The sequence below is a fragment of the Crinia signifera genome, chromosome 1 (genome assembly GCF_055691185.1).
Source record: "Crinia signifera chromosome 1, ASM5569118v1, whole genome shotgun sequence".
NCBI classification, from domain to species: domain Eukaryota; kingdom Metazoa; phylum Chordata; class Amphibia; order Anura; family Myobatrachidae; genus Crinia; species Crinia signifera.
This window is the reverse complement of record NC_139217.1, coordinates 3231855-3252704: the sequence shown is the minus strand read 5'-3', so window position 1 is coordinate 3252704 and position 20850 is coordinate 3231855. Positions and strand designations below refer to the sequence as shown.

The 20850-nt window shown below is 50.2% G+C and overlaps 1 protein-coding gene across 5 annotated transcripts in view; it reads right to left on the bottom strand.

The window, feature by feature from the left end:
* Positions 1–2864: 2864 nt before the first annotated feature.
* LOC146054628 (disintegrin and metalloproteinase domain-containing protein 33-like) overlaps positions 2865–20850 on the bottom strand; it is a 184012-nt gene continuing 166026 nt past the window's right edge. For 3 of the 5 annotated variants that reach the window (XM_083168198.1, XM_083168475.1, XM_083168485.1), the window contains 6 exons: positions 16661–16769; positions 16268–16403; positions 9730–9832; positions 8355–8600; positions 5643–5755; positions 2865–5345 (listed from right to left, as the gene is read on the bottom strand). In XM_083168198.1, coding sequence (XP_083024324.1) covers positions 5288–5345; positions 5643–5755; positions 8355–8600; positions 9730–9832; positions 16268–16403; positions 16661–16769 — 765 coding nt within the window. In that variant the 3' untranslated portion in view covers positions 2865–5287. The remainder of the gene's footprint in view (positions 5346–5642; positions 5756–8354; positions 8601–9729; positions 9833–16267; positions 16404–16660; positions 16770–20850) is intronic. The other 2 variants (XR_014469059.1, XR_014469324.1) reach the window with 2 other exon arrangements.

Genomic DNA, 20850 nt, shown 5'->3' with positions numbered 1-20850 from the left:
TTGATGGACCCGGGAAATTCTAGTGGCTGGAATAGGTGTGTGGTCAGGATAGGTAGGTAAGTAGTTGTGGTAAATAAATGATGGGAAGGTAAGTGGCTTTGGCAGATAAATGACTTGGGTAGGTAAATGACTGGGGTAGGGATGGCCTTCGTTGCCATCGATGGTTGCCATCATTGCCAATAGAGCAACTGGCCATCAATAGTGTTACCTATGCAATGGATGACCATCAATGTTTTCACCCATCCAACAAAACTCGGGAACGGGGGTTCACGGGTGTCAGGGGGAGGAGCTATGCTTTGTGTCCCGACACTTCATCAGTTTTGCTGTGACATCGATGTAGGGAAACCCTCTAGTTCTTCCCCATTGTTCTTAAAGTAATCACCATCGGGCCATAAGCGATCGATGATTTTGGCCATCCCTCAGCTGTGGTAGATAAATGACTTGGCTCGGTAAGTGGCTCGGGTAGGCAGGGGCTGTACAGTATTTACCCCTCGGGAAGCCTTGCACCTGGGAAGCAGATTGGATTTATTTGGGAATTTTCAGCATTGACCATCATTAAAAACATTCTGGTACTTCTGCCGGCTCCAACAGAGGAGACAATAGTGGCGGCAGACACAGATCCTAGCGCTGGATGGGAGCGTGGCTGGAGAACATGTCCAGGCATGCTGTCCCTGGTAAATCTCCAGCTTTCCTGTCCTCTATCTCCCCCTACAGGCAGGAAATGGTACAACATACAGTGCTATTGCTGGAAAGGACATCCCAGTCAGTGGGAAAAGTGGCCCTTTTAGACATACTACCCGGGAATTACCCGGCATTTTGACTGCTGTATCATTTTCCCAGCCTGCACCCTTTCACACTTACAGCAGGAAATTACCAGGTCTACCCAGTAATTTGCTGAAAAACCCAGGTTTTTCTTATGTCTGAAAGGGTCAACCCAGGTTGTAAATCCAGGGTCCTCAACCCACCTAAAAAGAAGGGTCGGAGATCTGGGTTTTAACACCGTGTTTACCCTTTCAGACATACCAAAACCCTGGGTTGATGTGTGTTCATGTGCAAAAACCTGGGATTTTGGAGTATGTCTGAAAGGAGAAGAATACCCCGTTCTCACTGCAGGCAACCCAGAAATGTGCCTTTTAACAAAGGTTTGTTTGCAGTGTGAACGGGTCGCATACCCGGATCTCATACACAGGTAAAACCCTTCTTTTTACCCGTGTTTGAGATCCGGGTATGCAGACACAGGTTGACCCGTTCTCACTGCAGAAAAACCCGTGTTAAATGGCAAATTATCGGGTAGAACTTCTTCACCCGGGAATTTGCCTTGCAGTGAGAAGGGAGGTCCGTCCCTGGCATTTTAATGCCGGGTAAAAGCCGTGTAGTTCTCACACGCAGAGAGAACACAGTATTAGGCTGCAATTTTTGCAGATGAAAAAACAATCTTGCACTGCCGGTGGGGCAGATGTAACATGTGCAGAAAGAGTTAGATTGGGGGAAGTTATTCTGTTTATTTTGTTTCTGTGCAGGGTAAATATTGGCTGAATTATTCTTACACTGCAGTTTAGTTTTCAGTTCAAGGCCACCACACCCAAATGTAACTCTCTCTGCACATGTTACATCTGCCCCACCTTTTGCAGTTTTGCTAACAGGTGTGAATTACGCCCAGTACTCGGATGGCAGAGACATGGTATCTAGGTTGATACCTGTACCATGGGCGAAATGTAGTAAAAATGCAAATTTCTAAATAGCTAAAATAAATTGCACCATACAGCCCAGGTCACATGTCAGATATTCGTCCGAATATCACAGATGTAACAGAGTGCGGTCAGAATTCGCATGCGATTGTTTTAGTAATGGAGTGTGCAGATTTGGGGTCCTCCTACCTCCAAGCATAACCAGCCTCGGGCTCATTGAGCCGGTCCTGGTTCCCCAAATACAGGGGGGGGTCCCCCATATTTAAGAAACCAGCACTGGGCTCTTGGACTGGTCCTGGTTCCAAAAATATGGGGGACAAAAAGACTGGGGGGTAACCTCAGGGATGCCGACCCTCCCGGAATTTGCGGGAGTCCTTCCTCCCGGCCTCGGGAAGGGTAGGCAACCCTCCCGGAATCCCCCCCCCCCCCGATCGTGGCATTTATATGCCGCAATCCGCGGGTCTCAGGGGAGGGGTGGAGCTAAAATGGCACAATTGTGTCATTTTAGCCCCGCCCCCTCCATGGATATCAGTTATTTTGCCGTAATGGGGGCAGGGCTTAATGACGGCACAGTTAAGCCCCGCCCCCAAACTCGTAGTGCAAGATTCCTCTCCGGGCTTCTCCCAGAGAGGATTTTTTGAAAGTCGGCAACCCTGGTTAACCTGTATTTTGGAACCAGCACCGGGTTACAACATGCTACAGCCAGGAGACACTTTTTACATAAGGTCCAGCGGCCGTACCTGGAGAACCACAAGTCCCAGCATGCAGGGCATGAATGGCCCCCCTTAGACTTGTAGTTCTACTGTGAAAACCATGTAAATATAAAAAGGACAGCCACAGAAAAGTAGAACACACAGACTCACACACACAAACTCACCCCACCCACGTTCCTCCAACGGGGCAGCTCCTCTCCCATTAGGGAGGAGTCATCACAGGGATCCCACTGACCCCTCACGGGGACTCTGCTAAGCTCTGATTGGCTCTAAGTGTTTCCATGGAGATGCATACAGCTAATCAAGGCTCAGCTTAGGCCTGATTGGCTGTAGGCAGGGAGAGGAGTGGCTGTAGGAACGTGGGTAGTATGAATGTATGAACGGATTCCTCTACAGGACATAATACATTCTTATCGCCAGAAACCTGCTATTCAATGAGAAATAAAAGCAGTAACTGTAAAAAATCATTTTATTAAAAGTAAATTTTCTGTACCACAGAATTAAATACAATATAAAATCCTCTGCACATCCTATGAAAAGTTGGCTCGCGGAGGGCAAGCCCTGTAAACATCCCATAATAATGGAAGGGGGGTACCTGTCAGTCTGTCCTGGAGGGGCAGGCTGGGGTCATGGAAGAGGGGAAGGGTCCTATGATCAGGGGCCAATATTATCTAGCTGTATTGGAGGAGCCCTTGGGCAGGCCATCATAACTAACCATACCTTTATTTAGGTCACATGGAGGCACTATTATGTTACCTCGGGTGCAGCAGAGGTAACGAGATGGGGCGTGTGTGATATTACACACCTGGGTCTTTATATCACATTAATTACTCCTAGGATTTACCACAGTGTGGGAGGAGCCTGAATGTATCATACAATAAGGTCTATAAAGTGGGCAACAGAGATAGTGATGACCAATTCATAGATGAGGGTTCTTCACGCCTACGCTGTGGCCTATTAGCATGTGTGCCGGAGGTGCATGGACTCAGATTTCCCTCATTATGATGTGTTACTGGATAATGGGACACACAGAAGAGACGAGAAGACAATCGTGGTCGGTCTCCTCATGACCTGATGTGTTACTGGATAATGGGGACACACAGAAGAGACGAGAAGACAATCGTGGTCGGTCTCCTCATGACCTGATGTGTTATTGGATAATGGGGACACACAGAAGAAACGAGAAGACAATCGTGGTCGGTCTCCTCATGACCTGATGTGTTACTGGATAATGGGGACACACAGAAGAGACGAGAAGACAATCGTGGTCGGTCTCCTCATGACCTGATGTGTTACTGGATAATGGGGACACAGAAGAGATGAGAAGACAATCGTGGTCGGTCACCTCATGACCTGATGTGTTACTGGATAATGGGGACACAGAAGAGACGAGAAGACAATCGTGGTCGGTCTCCTCATATCCTGATGCGTTACTGGATAATAGGACACACAGAAGAGATGAGAAGACAATCGTGGTCGGTCTCCTCATGACCTGATGTGTTACTGGATAATGGGGACACAGAAGAGACGAGAAGACAATCGTGGTCGGTCTCCTCATGACCTGATGTGTTACTGGATAATAGGACACACAGAAGAGACGAGAAGACAATCGTGGTCGGTCTCCTCATGACCTGATGTGTTACAGGATAATGGGGACACAGAAGAGACGAGAAGACAATCGTGGTCGGTCACCTCATGACCTGATGTGTTACTGGATAATGGGGACACACAGAAGAGATGAGAAGACAATCGTGGTCGGTCTCCTCATATCCTGATGTGTTACTGGATAATGTAGACACACAGAAGAAATGAGAAGACAATCGTGGTCGGTCTCCTCATGACCTGATGTGTTACTGGATAATGGGGACACACAGAAGAGATCAGAAGACAATCGTGGTCGGTCTCCTCATATCCTGATGTGTTACTGGATAATGCGGACACAGAAGAGAGGAGAAGACAATCGTGGTCGGTCTCCTCATATCCTGATGTGTTACTGGATAATGGGGACACACAGAAGAGACGAGAAGACAATCGTGGTCGGTCTCCTCATGACCTGATGTGTTACTGGATAATGGGGACACACAGAAGAGACGAGAAGACAATCGTGGTCGGTCTCCTCATATCCTGATGTGTTACTGGATAATGTGGACACAGAAGAGACGAGAAGACAATCGTGGTCGGTCTCCTCATATCCTGATGTGTTACTGGATAATGGGGACACACAGAAGAGACGAGAAGACAATCGTGGTCGGTCTCCTCATATCCTGATGTGTTACTGGATAATGGGGAGACACAGAAGAGACGAGAAGACAACTGTGGTCAGTCTCCTCATATCCTGATGTGTTACTGGATAATGGGGACACACAGAAGAAATGAGAAGACAATCGTGGTCGGTCACCTCATCACTTGGATGTACTCACGGGTGATGCTGATCTTGGTCATGGGAACATTACCAGCAAAGGGGACACTACACCTCCTGGTGTCCTGTAAGAACTGGCTGAGAGCACCATGATATGGAGGACTGCATGACAATGGTCAGGGGCCTGGACATTGTGAAAGTCAAGTTCATTTCTATAAACCATTTCCAGTACGAAGGTAACGAGGAAACGACCCAGCAGAATATACGGAGTTGGATGACTTGGGTCACTGGTGTTCAGGAGTGTGCGTACAAGGTCCAGCCGAGGCGGCCAGGGCTAGAGAGCAGCTATAAAGTATCTCAGTGCAATACCCAAACAAAATGCCAGCGTTCTCCAGCAGCTATGTGCCTCCAGCTTCGGAACGTGCCACCCAAGGGCCCTATGGGTACCGCCATACACACTGTGCAAATATCTGGATGGCTTTACTCCTGGTTCCCGGTGGAGATTTCCACCCTCCGTCCTCTGTAGGTCACTGCTTCTGGAGAAAGGCGGCGGCTGCTGCTTGGACTTTACCTCCCGGTCTCGGTCTAGAAGAAAATACATTTATCACAGAACTTTTCTATCGGTCTTATGCATGTTATAGGGACAGATTTATAATGCACTCATGATACGGCGATGCTGCACCGCCCGCACATACTGAGCCCCCAACATGGCATGCAGTTCCGGGCGAACATATGCAGCCCTGCGAACCGGTCTGAATTCGGCTCAGATATTGCGGAGATGAGACGCTACTATTGCGGGCAGAGACCATCTCTAGGTGCCAGGCATTGCTCGTCTGGTATAGATTAGTGGGACATGTCACCCGTCAGGTATGTATCACTCACCGCTGGGGTCCCTTCAGTTGGGTGGCCGAGCTGGGTTTGGTACCCAGTGTCATCACCAGGAGACCGTCCTTGTGAGCTGGGTTCCCGGGTAATGGCTTGCGGGGGGCGCTCAGCTGGAAGACAGTCATAGAGAGACGATGGGTTCACCAATATGGCAGCAAAGGGAAACACAGTAATACAATGACTTTGTATAATATATTTATTCTTCATTTTTCGGCCAGCCACGTGTATCTAATAAGACCCCAGTTTGATCACCGTAAACAAAACATCCGGTCATCTGATCACCAGCATCCTGTAACCCCGGTCATCTGGTGTCTGCCATAAACAGGGGTCTCGGGGTACAGCAAATCAGATGTAAAGGTCATAGAGCTGGAAGATGGGGTTCACATAACCAGAGCCGGGTTCACTAATACGCTAGTCTGTGATCACATGACCAGAGCGGGTGCACTAATACACTAGTCTGTGATCACATGACCAGAGCCTGGTGTACTAATACGCTAGTCTGTGATCACATGACCAGAGCGGGTGCACTAATACGCTAGTCTGTGATCACATGACCAGAGCCGGGTTCACTAATACGCTAGTCTGTGATCACATGACCAGAGCCGGGTGCACTAATACGCTAGTCTGTGATCACATGACCAGAGCGGGTGCACTAATACACTAGTCTGTGATCACATGACCAGAGCCGAGTGCACTAATACGCTAGTCTGTGATCACATAACCAGAGCCGGGTGCACTAATACGCTAGTCTGTGATCACATGACCAGAGCCGGGTGTACTAATACGCTAGTCTGTGATCACATGACCAGAGCCGGGAGCACTAATACGCTAGTCTGTGATCACATGACCAGTGCCAGGTGCACTAATACTCTAGTCTGTGATCACATAACCAGAGCCGGGTGTACTAATACTCTAGTCTGTGATCACATGACCAGTGCCGGGTGCACTAATACTCTAGTCTGTGATCACATGACCAGTGCCGGGTGCACTAATACTCTAGTCTGTGATCACATGACCAGTGCCGGGTGCACTAATACTCTAGTCTGTGCTGACAGGACCAGTGCCGGGTGCACTAATACTCTAGTCTATGATCACATGACCAGTGCCGGGTGCACTAATACTCTAGTCTGTGATCACATGACCAGTGCCGGGTGCACTAATACTCTAGTCTGTGATCACATGACCAGTGCCGGGTGCACTAATACTCTAGTCTGTGATCACATGACCAGTGCCGGGTGCACTAATACTCTAGTCTGTGATCACATGACCAGTGCCGGGTGCACTAATACTCTAGTCTGTGATCACATGACCAGTGCCGGGTGCACTAATACTCTAGTCTGTGATCACATGACCAGTGCCGGGTGCACTAATACTCTAGTCTGTGATCACATGACCAGTGCCGGATGCACTAATACTCTAGTCTGTGATCACATGACCAGTGCCGGGTGCACTAATACTCTAGTCTGTGATCACATGACCAGTGCCGGGTGCACTAATACTCTAGTCTGTGATCACATGACCAGTGCCGGGTGCACTAATACTCTAGTCTGTGATCACAGGACCAGTGCCGGGTGCACTAATACTCTAGTCTATGATCACATGACCAGTGGCTGGTGCACTAATACTCTAGTCTGTGATCACATGACCAGTGCCGGGTGCACTAATACTCTAGGTGGTTTTTATTGACTGACTGATTGAATCTACAAGTCCTGAGACACAGCAGAGTGTTCCTATTCCAATCCTCTGAGGATCTACACCATTGTGGACACCAACCTGGGCCGCACCATCACCCAGAGGCAACCCCCAACTCTTTTCTGGCAAATATACATAGGAGGAATTCGGATCCCCAACACAAAATCGCCAGCGGGGCTCTACTGCTTATGTCCCAAATATGCAAATAATATGGAGGATATTTGAGAACAAGGACACCATACCTGCATATACAGATCTCAAAAAATCCATCTGTTCCCCCCAAAATACGGTACTGTATGGACTTATAATAACTATCTCATCAATTCAGTCAAAAACTTAAAATTTTATTCCCCCTTCCCTTATTTTAAAGGTATTCAATGGCCAAATATTGACCTGTAAAGTTGTGAAGTTTATATTGTGTATCATTTTTTTTTTTAAATTACATTTTAGTGATACTTGATATGTTTAAGTATTAATTTTGCTAATTATTGGAAATTAGCGCAGTCTACCCCCCTTTTTTTCTTTTCCTTATCTAATTTGGGGATTGACACTCCCCACCATTGAACTGCAGCTTGACAAAGCCACTCACACCTCTGCGTCTCCTACAGGTAACCAAGTTACCTATCCTTTGCACTAATACTCTAGTGACTAGTCTGTGATCACATGACCAGTGCCGGGTGCACTAATACTCTAGTCTGTGATCACATGACCAGTGCCGGGTGCACTAATACTCTAGTCCAGTGGTAGCCAACCCTAGCCCTCGAGAGCTACCAACAGTACACATTTTCCAGACAACCTAGCTGCTGCACAGCTGCACTCATTACTCACTGACACATTTTAAAAGATCCACAGATGGAGCTAATTAGCTCACTTGTGATTCTGTGAGGAGACCTGGAAAACATGCACTGTTGGTAGCTCTCGAGGACTAGGGTTGGCTACCCCAGCTCTAGTCTGTTACTTTTGGTGATAGTGGGAATATAAATCTAAGATGTTCCCTGTAATGGATAAATGGGCTACCTGCGGGGTCCGGACCGGACAGGAGGGGAGTGGCTTCTTGGGTGGTAGAAGCTTCATCTGCTGACCGTCCTTTTTCGCTGGAATGATCGGGGATGACTTGACAGGCGGAGGCGGCCGCGATGGCTTCAGCTCCTTACTAATCTTGGTGACCTGGGTGGGAGGCGGACAGAGGGGCCGTACAATGTTCACCGGCTGAGAAGGGCTCTGTGACCGGCGGTTCTTCCCATGGGCAGTACTCCATATGCTCTGTGCAGACATAACAGCAGGGGAGTGAGAAGATTACACTGACGAATGGACAGTCCTTATAGGGACCCAAATCCCAAATACAACGGTTACAGGCATCACAGTTTAGAGACAAATGGTGAGGATGATACAAAACAAGTGGTGAAACGCGTCAGTGGGGAACTACGGCAATGTCTACCTCTTGTCACAAGTTACTCATTGTGTGTTGTATTCCATAGACTTATTATTATTACTATTAGAACTGTGTATCACCATGTTATTAATCCTCACTAAGGCCCTTATTCTGGTTCACTCTCAGAGGACAAAACCATGTGCACTGCAGGTGGGGCAGATGTTACATGTGCAGAGAGAGTTAGATTTGGGGGGGGGGGGTTTCTTCAAGCTGAGATCTATATTGCAGTGTAAAAATAAAGCAGCCAGTATTTACCCTGCACAGAAACAAAATAACTCCCCCTAATCTAATTCTCTCTGCACATGTTACATCTGCCCCCCTGCAGTGCAGCATGGTTTTGTCCATTTGCCTCTGAGAGTGAACCAGAACAAGGCCCTAAGCATGTGCATCTGATTGTGAATGCTACAGGTCCCTTCTATCTCTGGTACCATCTCCAAGCCTACACTCTGCGACCTTCGCACACAATTCCTCTGCACCCAGACCAATCTGCTACTGTGTCATGTGTCCCGGCTGCCACTACATGTATGTGCTCATGTCATAGAACACGGGACACCTCGTAGTGGCTCTACGTCTACTGCCATCTCGCTCCACCTTATCAGTCTTTTATATTGTATTACTAACCTATAAAGGATTCCTCCCCCCTTAGGCCAAGACCAAGTCCTCTCAGTGCTCCTCAGTAACACGTGGATGAGTAACTGCATTGCTGGATGATGTGCCCTGATAATATCACAGTATTCCAAATCCTAATACCCACTGGCATCTAACGAAACGCGTCAGCGGTATAATCTCAGCTAGAAGTCATCCTGGGATGCCGGACATCACTGGTCGCACTGTACCAAATATTCATGGTCTAGGTCCCATAACCGCCCGAATGACGCAGGAAGAGGGTCATTGATCATCCTCAGACTGGAGACATACAGTAATGCTTATTACAGACCAGGCACCTAGTGATTATATTACCTTCTGTGGAGCTTGGGCTGTGGGACGAGGTAGGAATCTGCGCTGGGTGAAGCTGGTGCTAGTATGACCCCTCTCCACCTGCTTAGGAGGAGTGTTACTCTTTCTGTAATGAGACAATGAACTATTCACTGGAACCTAGAATTCTAGATTTAAATATATTATTATTATTTTTAAATACATTTTTATATTATATGTATTAAATTTTAGCAGCAAAATAGCACAATGTCTCTTCCCTTGATTTTGATGTTGCTCTCGGTTACAGATGTATAAACAGGTGCTCCGAGTGCTGATCCTGTGAGCGCCTGAGTCTTGGGTCTTGGCCAGCTTGGTCACATAGAACTCACTAGGACATGCGCTGGAGCTGACCTATACATCTCACCTCAGCCAGGTTCTCTCTGACACTCCCCATCTCTCACCTCCACAGCGCTGATCCTGTGATCACCTGAGTCTTGACCAGCTTAGTCACATAGAACTCGCTGTGACATGCGCTGGAGCTGACCTATACATCTCACCTCAGCCAGGTTCTCTCTGACACTCCCCATCTCTCACCTCCACAGCGCTGATCCTGTGATCACCTGATTCTTGGCCAGCTTAGTCACATAGAACTCGCTGTGACATGCGCTGGAGCTGACCTATACATCTCACCTCAGCCAGGTTCTCTCTGACACTTCCCATCATCTCTCACCTCCACAGCGCTGATCCTGTGAGCACCTGAGTCTTGGCCAGCTTAGTCACATAGAACTCGCTGTGACATGCGCTGGAGCTGACCTATACATCTCACCTCAGCCAGGTTCTCTCTGACACTTCCCATCATCTCTCACCTCCACAGCGCTGATCCTGTGAGCACCTGAGTCTTGGCCAGCTTAGTCACATAGAACTCGCTAGGACATGCGCTGGAGCTGACCTATACATCTCACCTCAGCCAGGTTCTCTCTGACACTCCCCATCATCTCTCACCTACACAGCGCTGATCCTGTGAGCACCTGAGTCTTGGCCAGCTTAGTCACATAGAACTCGCTGTGACATGCGCTGGAGCTGACCTATACATCTCACCTCAGCCAGGTTCTCTCTGACACTCCCCATCTCTCACCTACACAGCGCTGATCCTGTGAGCACCTGAGTCTTGGCCAGCTTAGTCACATAGAACTCGCTAGGACATGTGCTGGAGCTGACCTATACATCTCACCTCAGCCAGGTTCTCTGACACTCCCCATCTCTCACCTCCACAGCGCTGATCCTGTGAGCACCTGAGTCTTGGCCAGCTTAGTCACATAGAACTCGCTGTGACATGCGCTGGAGCTGACCTATACATCTCACCTCAGCCAGGTTCTCTCTGACACTCCCCATCATCTCTCACCTCCACAGCGCTGATCCTGTGAGCACCTGAGTCTTGGCCAGCTTAGTCACATAGAACTCGCTAGGACATGCGCTGGAGCTGACCTATACATCTCACCTCAGCCAGGTTCTCTCTGACATTCCCCATCTCTCACCTCCACAGCGCTGATCCTGTGAGCACCTGAGTCTTGGCCAGCTTAGTCACATAGAACTCGCTGTGGCATGCGCGGGAGCTGACCTATACATCTCACCTCAGCCAGGTTCTCTCTGACACTCCCCATCTCTCACCTTCACAGCGCTGATCTTGTGAGCACCTGAGTCTTGGCCAGCTTGGTCACATAGAACTCGCTAGGACATGCGTGGGAGCTGACCTATACATCTCACCTCAGCCAGGTTCTCTCTGACACTCCCCATCTCTCACCTACACAGCGCTGATCCTGTGAGCACCTGAGTCTTGGCCAGCTTAGTCACATAGAACTCGCTAGGACATGCGCTGGAGCTGACCTATACATCTCACCTCAGCCAGGTTCTCTCTGACACTCCCCATCTCTCACCTCCACAGCGCTGATCCTGTGAGCACCTGAGTCTTGGCCAGCTTAGTCACATAGAACTCGCTAGGACATGCGCTGGAGCTGAGCTATTATCTCACCTCAGCCAGGTTCTCTCTGACACTCCCCATCATCTCTCACCTCCACAGCGCTGATCCTGTGAGCACCTGAGTCTTGGCCAGCTTAGTCACATAGAACTCGCTAGGACATGCGCTGGAGCTGACGTATACATCTCACCTCAGCCAGGTTCTCTCTGACACTCCCCATCTCTCACCTCCACAGCGCTGATCCTGTGATCACCTGAGTCTTGACCAGCTTAGTCACATAGAACTCGCTAGGACATGTGCTGGAGCTGACCTATACATCTCACCTCAGCCAGGTTCTCTCTGACACTCCCCATCTCTCACCTCCACAGCGCTGATCCTGTGAGCACCTGAGTCTTGGCCAGCTTAGTCACATAGAACTCGCTAGGACATGCGCTGGAGCTGACCTATACATCTCACCTCAGCCAGGTTCTCTCTGACACTCCCCATCTCTCACCTCCACAGCGCTGATCCTGTGTGCACCTGAGTCTTGGCCAGCTTAGTCACATAGAACTCGCTGTGACATGCGCGGGAGCTGACCTATACATCTCACCTCAGCCAGGTTCTCTCTGACACTCCCCATCTCTCACCTCCACAGCGCTGATCCTGTGAGCACCTGAGTCTTGGCCAGCTTAGTCACATAGAACTCGCTAGGACATGTGCTGGAGCTGACCTTTACATCTCACCTCAGCCAGGTTCTCTCTGACACTCCCCATCTCTCACCTCCACAGCACTGATTCTGTGATCACCTGAGTCTTGGCCAGCTTAGTCACATAGAACTCGCTAGGACATGCGTGGGAGCTGACCTATACATCTCACCTCAGCCAGGTTCTCTCTGACTCTCCCCATCATCTCTCACCTCCACAGCGCTGATCCTGTGATCACCTGAGTCTTGACCAGCTTAGTCACATAGAACTCGCTAGGACATGCGCTGGAGCTGACCTATACATCTCACCTCAGCCAGGTTCTCTCTGACACTCCCCATCTCTCACCTCCACAGCGCTGATCCTGTGAGCACCTGAGTCTTGGCCAGCTTAGTCACATAGAACTCGCTAGGACATGCGCGGGAGCTGACCTATACATCTCACCTCAGCCAGGTTCTCTCTGACACTCCCCATCTCTCACCTCCACAGTGCTGATCCTGTGATCACCTGAGTCTTGGCCAGCTTAGTCACATAGAACTCGCTAGGACATGCGCGGGAGCTGACCTATACATCTCACCTCAGCCAGGTTCTCTCTGACACTCCCCATCTCTCACCTCCACAGTGCTGATCCTGTGAGCACCTGAGTCTTGGCCAGCTTAGTCACATAGAACTCGCTAGGACATGCGTGGGAGCTGAGCTATTATCTCACCTCAGCCAGGTTCTCTCTGACACTCCCCATCTCTCACCTCCACAGCGCTGATCCTGTGAGCACCTGAGTCTTGGCCAGCTTAGTCACATAGAACTCGCTAGGACATGCGCTGGAGCTGACCTATACATCTCACCTCAGCCAGGTTCTCTCTGACACTCCCCATCTCTCACCTCCACAGCACTGATCCTGTGAGCACCTGAGTCTTGGCCAGCTTAGTCACATAGAACTCGCTGTGACATGCGCTGGAGCTGACCTATACATCTCACCTCAGCCAGGTTCTCTCTGACACTCCCCATCTCTCACCTACACAGCGCTGATCCTGTGATCACCTGAGTCTTGGCCAGCTTAGTCACATAGAACTCGCTAGGACATGCGTGGGAGCTGACCTATACATCTCACTTCAGCCAGATTCTCTCTGACACTCCCCATCTCTCACCTACACAGCGCTGATCCTGTGATCACCTGAGTCTTGGCCAGCTTAGTCACATAGAACTCGCTAGGACATGCGCTGTAGCTGACCTGTACATCTCACCTCAGCCAGGTTCTCTCTGACACTCCCCATCTCTCACCTCCACAGCGCTGATCCTGTGATCACCTGAGTCTTGACCAGCTTAGTCACATAGAACTCGCTAGGACATGCGCTGGAGCTGACCTGTACATCTCACCTCAGCCAGGTTCTCTCTGACACTCCCCATCTCTCACCTCCACAGCGCTGATCCTGTGAGCACCTGAGTCTTGGCCAGCTTAGTCACATAGAACTCGCTAGGACATGCGCTGGAGCTGACCTATATATCTCACCTCAGCCAGGTTCTCTCTGACACTCCCCATCTCTCACCTCCACAGCGCTGATCCTGTGAGCACCTGAGTCTTGACCAGCTTAGTCACATAGAACTCGCTAGGACATGCGCTGGAGCTGACCTGTACATCTCACCTCAGCCAGGTTCTCTCTGACACTCCCCATCTCTCACCTCCACAGCGCTGATCCTGTGATCACCTGAGTCTTGGCCAGCTTAGTCACATAGAACTCGCTAGGACATGCGCTGGAACTGACCTATACATCTCACCTCAGCCAGGTTCTCTCTGACACTCCCCATCATCTCTCACCTCCACAGCGCTGATCCTGTGAGCACCTGAGTCTTGGCCAGCTTAGTCACATAGAACTCGCTAGGACATGCGCTGGAGCTGACGTATACATCTCACCTCAGCCAGGTTCTCTCTGACACTCCCCATCTCTCACCTCCACAGCGCTGATCCTGTGATCACCTGAGTCTTGACCAGCTTAGTCACATAGAACTCGCTAGGACATGTGCTGGAGCTGACCTATACATCTCACCTCAGCCAGGTTCTCTCTGACACTCCCCATCTCTCACCTCCACAGCGCTGATCCTGTGTGCACCTGAGTCTTGGCCAGCTTAGTCACATAGAACTCGCTGTGACATGCGCTGGAGCTGACGTATACATCTCACCTCAGCCAGGTTCTCTCTGACACTCCCCATCTCTCACCTCCACAGCGCTGATCCTGTGTGCACCTGAGTCTTGGCCAGCTTAGTCACATAGAACTCGCTAGGACATGCGCTGGAGCTGACCTATACATCTCACCTCAGCCAGGTTCTCTCTGACACTCCCCATCTCTCACCTCCACAGCGCTGATCCTGTGATCACCTGAGTTTTGACCAGCTTAGTCACATAGAACTCGCTAGGACATGCGCTGGAACTGACCTATACATCTCACTTCAGCCAGATTCTCTCTGACACTCCCCATCTCTCACCTACACAGCGCTGATCCTGTGATCACCTGAGTCTTGGCCAGCTTAGTCACATAGAACTCGCTAGGACATGCGCTGTAGCTGACCTGTACATCTCACCTCAGCCAGGTTCTCTCTGACACTCCCCATCTCTCACCTCCACAGCGCTGATCCTGTGATCACCTGAGTCTTGACCAGCTTAGTCACATAGAACTCGCTAGGACATGCGCTGGAGCTGACCTGTACATCTCACCTCAGCCAGGTTCTCTCTGACACTCCCCATCTCTCACCTCCACAGCGCTGATCCTGTGAGCACCTGAGTCTTGGCCAGCTTAGTCACATAGAACTCGCTAGGACATGCGCTGGAGCTGACCTATATATCTCACCTCAGCCAGGTTCTCTCTGACACTCCCCATCTCTCACCTCCACAGCGCTGATCCTGTGAGCACCTGAGTCTTGACCAGCTTAGTCACATAGAACTCGCTAGGACATGCGCTGGAGCTGACCTATACATCTCACCTCAGCCAGGTTCTCTCTGACACTCCCCATCATCTCTCACCTCCACAGCGCTGATCCTGTGATCACCTGAGTCTTGGCCAGCTTAGTCACATAGAACTCGCTAGGACATGCGCTGGAACTGACCTATACATCTCACCTCAGCCAGGTTCTCTCTGACACTCCCCATCTCTCACCTACACAGCGCTGATCCTGTGAGCACCTGAGTCTTGGCCAGCTTAGTCACATAGAACTCGCTGTGACATACGCTGGAGCTGACCTATACATCTCACCTCAGCCAGGTTCTCTCTGACACTCCCCATCTCTCACCTACACAGCGCTGATCCTGTGAGCACCTGAGTCTTGGCCAGCTTAGTCACATAGAACTCGCTAGGACATGCGCTGGAGCTAACCTATACATCTCACCTCAGCCAGGTTCTCTCTGACACTCCCCATCTCTCACCTCCACAGCGCTGATCCTGTGATCACCTGAGTCTTGGCCAGCTTAGTCACATAGAACTCGCTGTGACATACGCTGGAGCTGACCTATACATCTCACCTCAGCCAGGTTCTCTCTGACACTCCCCATCTCTCACCTCCACAGCACTGATCCTGTGAGCACCTGAGTCTTGGCCAGCTTAGTCACATAGAACTCGCTAGGACATGTGCTGGAACTGACCTATACATCTCACCTCAGCCAGGTTCTCTCTGACACTCCCCATCATCTCTCACCTCCACAGCACTGATCCTGTGAGCACCTGAGTCTTGACCAGCTTAGTCACATAGAACTCGCTAGGACATGTGCTGGAGCTGACCTATACATCTCACCTCAGCCAGGTTCTCTCTGACACTCCCCATCATCTCTCACCTCCACAGCACTGATCCTGTGAGCACCTGAGTCTTGACCAGCTTAGTCACATAGAACTCGCTAGGACATGCGCTGGAGCTGACCTATACATCTCACCTCCCCATCTCTCACCTCCACAGCGCTGTATTCTTCACCCACTTGTTCAGCTGAGAATCTGGTTTGCGGTACCAGTAGTAGAACCCAAAGGCCACCAACGGGATGAAGACCAGGAAGAGGAGCAGCAGGAAGACAATGAGGCCATCTTGAACTGCCAAGAGATTATGTATTGTTAATGGGCAATGACAAATGAATGGGTAAATCTTGCTAAGTCCAGATGCTACTCTGTAGAATTCACGGTGTCAGCCAATTATAAGCACTTATGTTGACGCGTTTCATCCAGACTCGTCTGCGTGCACATTATGAGAACATGTATTTCTGCCTATCTCAGACTTTGTCAGATATATTGGCGTAGAACCCAGAGCATTATTCTCATATCCCATCTTACATAAGCCAATCACAACTCACAGTCATCTGGAACGGGGCCACTGTCCTTGCTGCCACCTGGGCCAGACACGTTGCAGTATGGGGGGGCCCAGCCTGCGTGACAGTGGCAGTTTCGGTTACTGTTGCAGACCTGGAAGTCGATGAAAGAGTATTTTAAGGTTAATGTTCCAAATTCTGTAAACCTTCACACACGTGATTATATGGTTCTTTGTCCACCCACATATAGGGGGACATTTACCAAAATGGATTCGTAGAAAAAAGGTGTATTCGTAGGGAGAAATACACCTTTTTTTTACGAATTTGTATTTTCGGGATTTACAATCCCAAAAATACAACAATTCGTAGTCCTAAAGATGGAACATTCGTATTTGTATTTACAAATACGAATGTCTACACCATCGATAGAATACGACAGAAATCACCATTCAAAAGAATGGTGGTTCCTGATGTACTAAGCAGCCGTACTGATAATACGGCTGCTAAGTGGTGTAAAACACCCACGCAAATACGACAGGAAAATAGAACACCATTTTCCTGTTCTATTTGCGTTTTAGCCTGCACGGATCAGTCAGATCCGTGCAGGCTGCGGTGTAAAAAAATAGAAAAATTAAATAAATAAAAAAAAAATCGGCGTGGGGTCCCCCCCACAGCCGAAACCAGCACCAGGCTGACGGAGCCGGGGCCGGTAATTAAAAATCAGGGAACCCGACAAATAGGGGTTCCCCGATTTTTAACAACCAGCCCCAGGCTCCAGGTCCGGGGCTGGTTCCCAAAATACGGGGGACAAAATGACTAGGGGTCCCCCGTATTTTAAGAACCAGCCCCAGGCACAACCAGCCAGCAGGGTAATGTCACAGCCGGGTGGGCATCGGGCTGATTCAAGTGTAAAAAATAGATTAAACTATTGTTTTTTACTGTGGCACTACAAGTGCCAGCAAGCTGGGACTTGGAGAACCACAAGTCCCAGCCTGCTGGGCATTAAAGGGCCCGCTGGCACTTGTAGTTCCACAGTTAAAAAAATAGTGCACAAAACACACTGACACACATTTAAAATAAAACTTTAATACATACAAAGCCCACACATACTAATACTTACCTATCTTCTTCCCGTAGGTAGCCCTGGTCCTGATGTCCTGTGTCGTCTTCGGGATCCATGTCAACGTCCTTCTTCATGTCGACGTCGCTGTCGGCGATGGCGTCCCCGTCCGGATCCGACGAAATCCATGGAGGAAGCTGTGGAAGGAAACCATACTCACCTGTCCCAGCGCGACGTAGTCCAGGTAAGGGTCTTGGCAAACAAACAAACCGGCACCCGAAACCAGCCGGACAGAGAGCCGCACGGTGTTTGTTTACATCGTGCGGCTCCGCCTCCCGAATGCCAATCAGGAGCCGCTAGGCCGGTTTCGGGTGCCGGTTTGTTTTTTTGCCAAGACCCTTACCTGGACTACGTCGCGCTGGGACAGGTGAGTATGGTTTCCTTCCACAGCTTCCTCCATGGATTTCGTCGGACCCGGACGCCATCGCCGACATGGACAGCGACGTCGACATGGACCAGAAGACGACACAGGAGGACCAGAAGATGACACAGGACCAGGGATACCTATGGAAAGAAGATAGGTAAGTATTAGTATGTGTGGGCTTTGTATGTATTAAAGTTTTATTTTAAAAGTGTGTCAGTGTGTTTTGTGTACTATTTTTTTAACTGTGGAACTACAAGTGCCAGCGGGCCCTTTAATGCCCAGCAGGCTGGGACTTGTGGTTCTCCAAGTCCCAGCTTGCTGGGGAGGCTTGCTGGCACTTGTAGTGCCACAGTAAAAAACAATAGTTTTATCTATTTTTTACACTTGAATCAGCCCGATGCCCACCGCCCAGGGGCATCGGGGACAGTACCAGGCTTCAGCCTGGTCAGGTAAGTCCTGGAGGGGGGGACCCCTTCATTGGGGGGGTCCCCACTCCCCCAGGGCCCCTGGCCAGGCTGACCGGTCAGGGGGTTAATGTTTTGGCCGCGGGACCTTATATCATAAGTGTCCCCCGGCTGTGACATTACCCTGCTGGCTGGTTGTGCCTGGGACTGGTTCTTGAAATACGGGGGACCCCTAGTCATTTTGTCCCCCGTATTTTGGGATTCAGCCCCGGACCTGGAGCCTGGGGCTGGTTGTTAAAAATCGGGGAACCCCTATTTGTCGGGTTCCCTGATTTTTAATTACCGGCCCCGGCTCTTTCAGCCTGGTGCTGGTTACAGCTGTGGGGGGGACCCCACGCCGATTTTTTTTTAATTTATTTATTTTTCTATTTTTTTTTACACACTGCAGCCTGCACGGATCTGACTGATCCGTGCAGACTGCCAGAAACATTCGTATTAGCGGCCGTATATATGGCCAGCTAATACGAATCATTACACCATCGGAGGGTTACAAAGCAGTCGTATCTGACTGCTTTGTAATTTCCCCTCCGGAACACAACTTTGCATACGACTCAAACAGTCGTATGCAGCCGTAGGGAAAATACCAATACGAAAAACTAGGTTTTTCATATTGGTAAATTTCCCCCATATGTTTTGGTGGTCACTGGTTTCTGAGATGGAATCTAAAATTGGAGGCATCAGGCGATAAACACTTATTTGGGGATGTGAGCGGGCACCCAAATGGGGGTCACAAAGACAAAAGAAGTATTTAGTCAATAGAAGGATTTATATTTTGTGCCCAATAAATTCATAAAACAGCTGAGTGAGGCTTGCACACAATTCTGCTGCATCTGCAATATGTCGCGCTGAGCCTGGGGAGAACATACATGTATCTGAGGATCCTGTATTCCCAGCAGCAGCAGAAGGCTGGAACCAGTGAGAAGCCGGGAAGGATCCCGTATTCCCAGCAGCAGAAGGCTGGATCCAGTGAGAAGCAGGGAAGGATCCCGTATTCCCAGCAGCAGCAGAAGTCTGAAACCAGTGAGAAGCCGGGAAGGCTCCCGTATTCCCAGCAGCAGCAGAAGTCTGGAACCAGTGAGAAGCTGGGAAGGATCCTGTATTCCCAGTAGCAGCAATAGACTGGATCCAGTGAGATTCCGGGAACGATCCCGTATTCCCAGCAGCAGCAGAAGGCTGGATCCAATGAGATTCCGGGAACGATCCCGTATTGCCAGCAGCAGCAGAAGGCTGGAACCAGTGAGAAGCTGGGAAGGATCCCGTATTCCCAGCAGCAGCAGAAGGCTGGAACCAGTGAGAAGCCGGGAAGGATCCTGTATCCCCATCAGCAGCAGAAGGCTGGATCCAGTGAGAAGCCGGGAAGGATCCTGTATTCCCAGTAGCAGCAGAAGGCTGGATCCAGTGAGAAGCAGGGAAGGATCCTGTATTCCCAGTAGCAGCAGAAGGCTGGATCCAGTGAGAAGCAGGGAAGGATCCCGTATTCCCAGCAGCAGCAGAAGGCTGGATCCAGTGAGAAGCCGGGAAGGATCCCGTATTCCCAGTAGCAGCAGAAGGCTGGATCCAGTGAGATACCGGGAATGATCCTGTATTCCCAGCAGCAGCAGAATGCTCAATCCAGTGAGAAGCCGGGAATGATCCCGTATTCCCAGCAGCAGCAGAAGGCTGGAACCAGTGAGAAGCAGGGAAGGATCCCGTATTCCCAGCAGCAGCACAAGGCTGGATCCAGTGAGAAGCAGGGAAGGATCCCGTATTCCCAGCAGCAGCAGAAGGCTGGATCCAGTGAGAAGCCGGGAATGATCCCGTATTCCCAGTAGCAGCAGAAGGCTGGAACCAGTGAGAAGCCGGGAAGGATCCCGTATTCCCAGCAGCAGCAGAAGGCTGGAACCAGTGAGAAGCAGGGAAGGATCCCGTATCCCCAGCAGCAGCAGAAGGCTGGATCCAGTGAGAAGCCGGGAACAGGGCCACGCTATGCGGCGGCGCAGGAAGCGCTTCTGTTTTGAAAACACTGGCGCACGCTGATTGGCTGAATCTCAGCCAATCAGCATGCGCCGTGCGGCCAGTTTTTTCAAAACAGAAGCACTTCCCGCGCCGCCGCATAGCGCTAGTTATTTCTTATTCACTGAAGGGACCCCCCACCGCCGCCAGCTTAAGCTTTATACTCAGCGCCGCAGGAGGTACCCGTGCGGCAAGAACACCACTGCAGGCTTCTGTCAGAAGGCGGCATGGACCCCCTTTGCACGGGGGGCGAGAGGCGAACTGCCGCCCTCCAGTGGTCGGCGCCCTAGGCAAA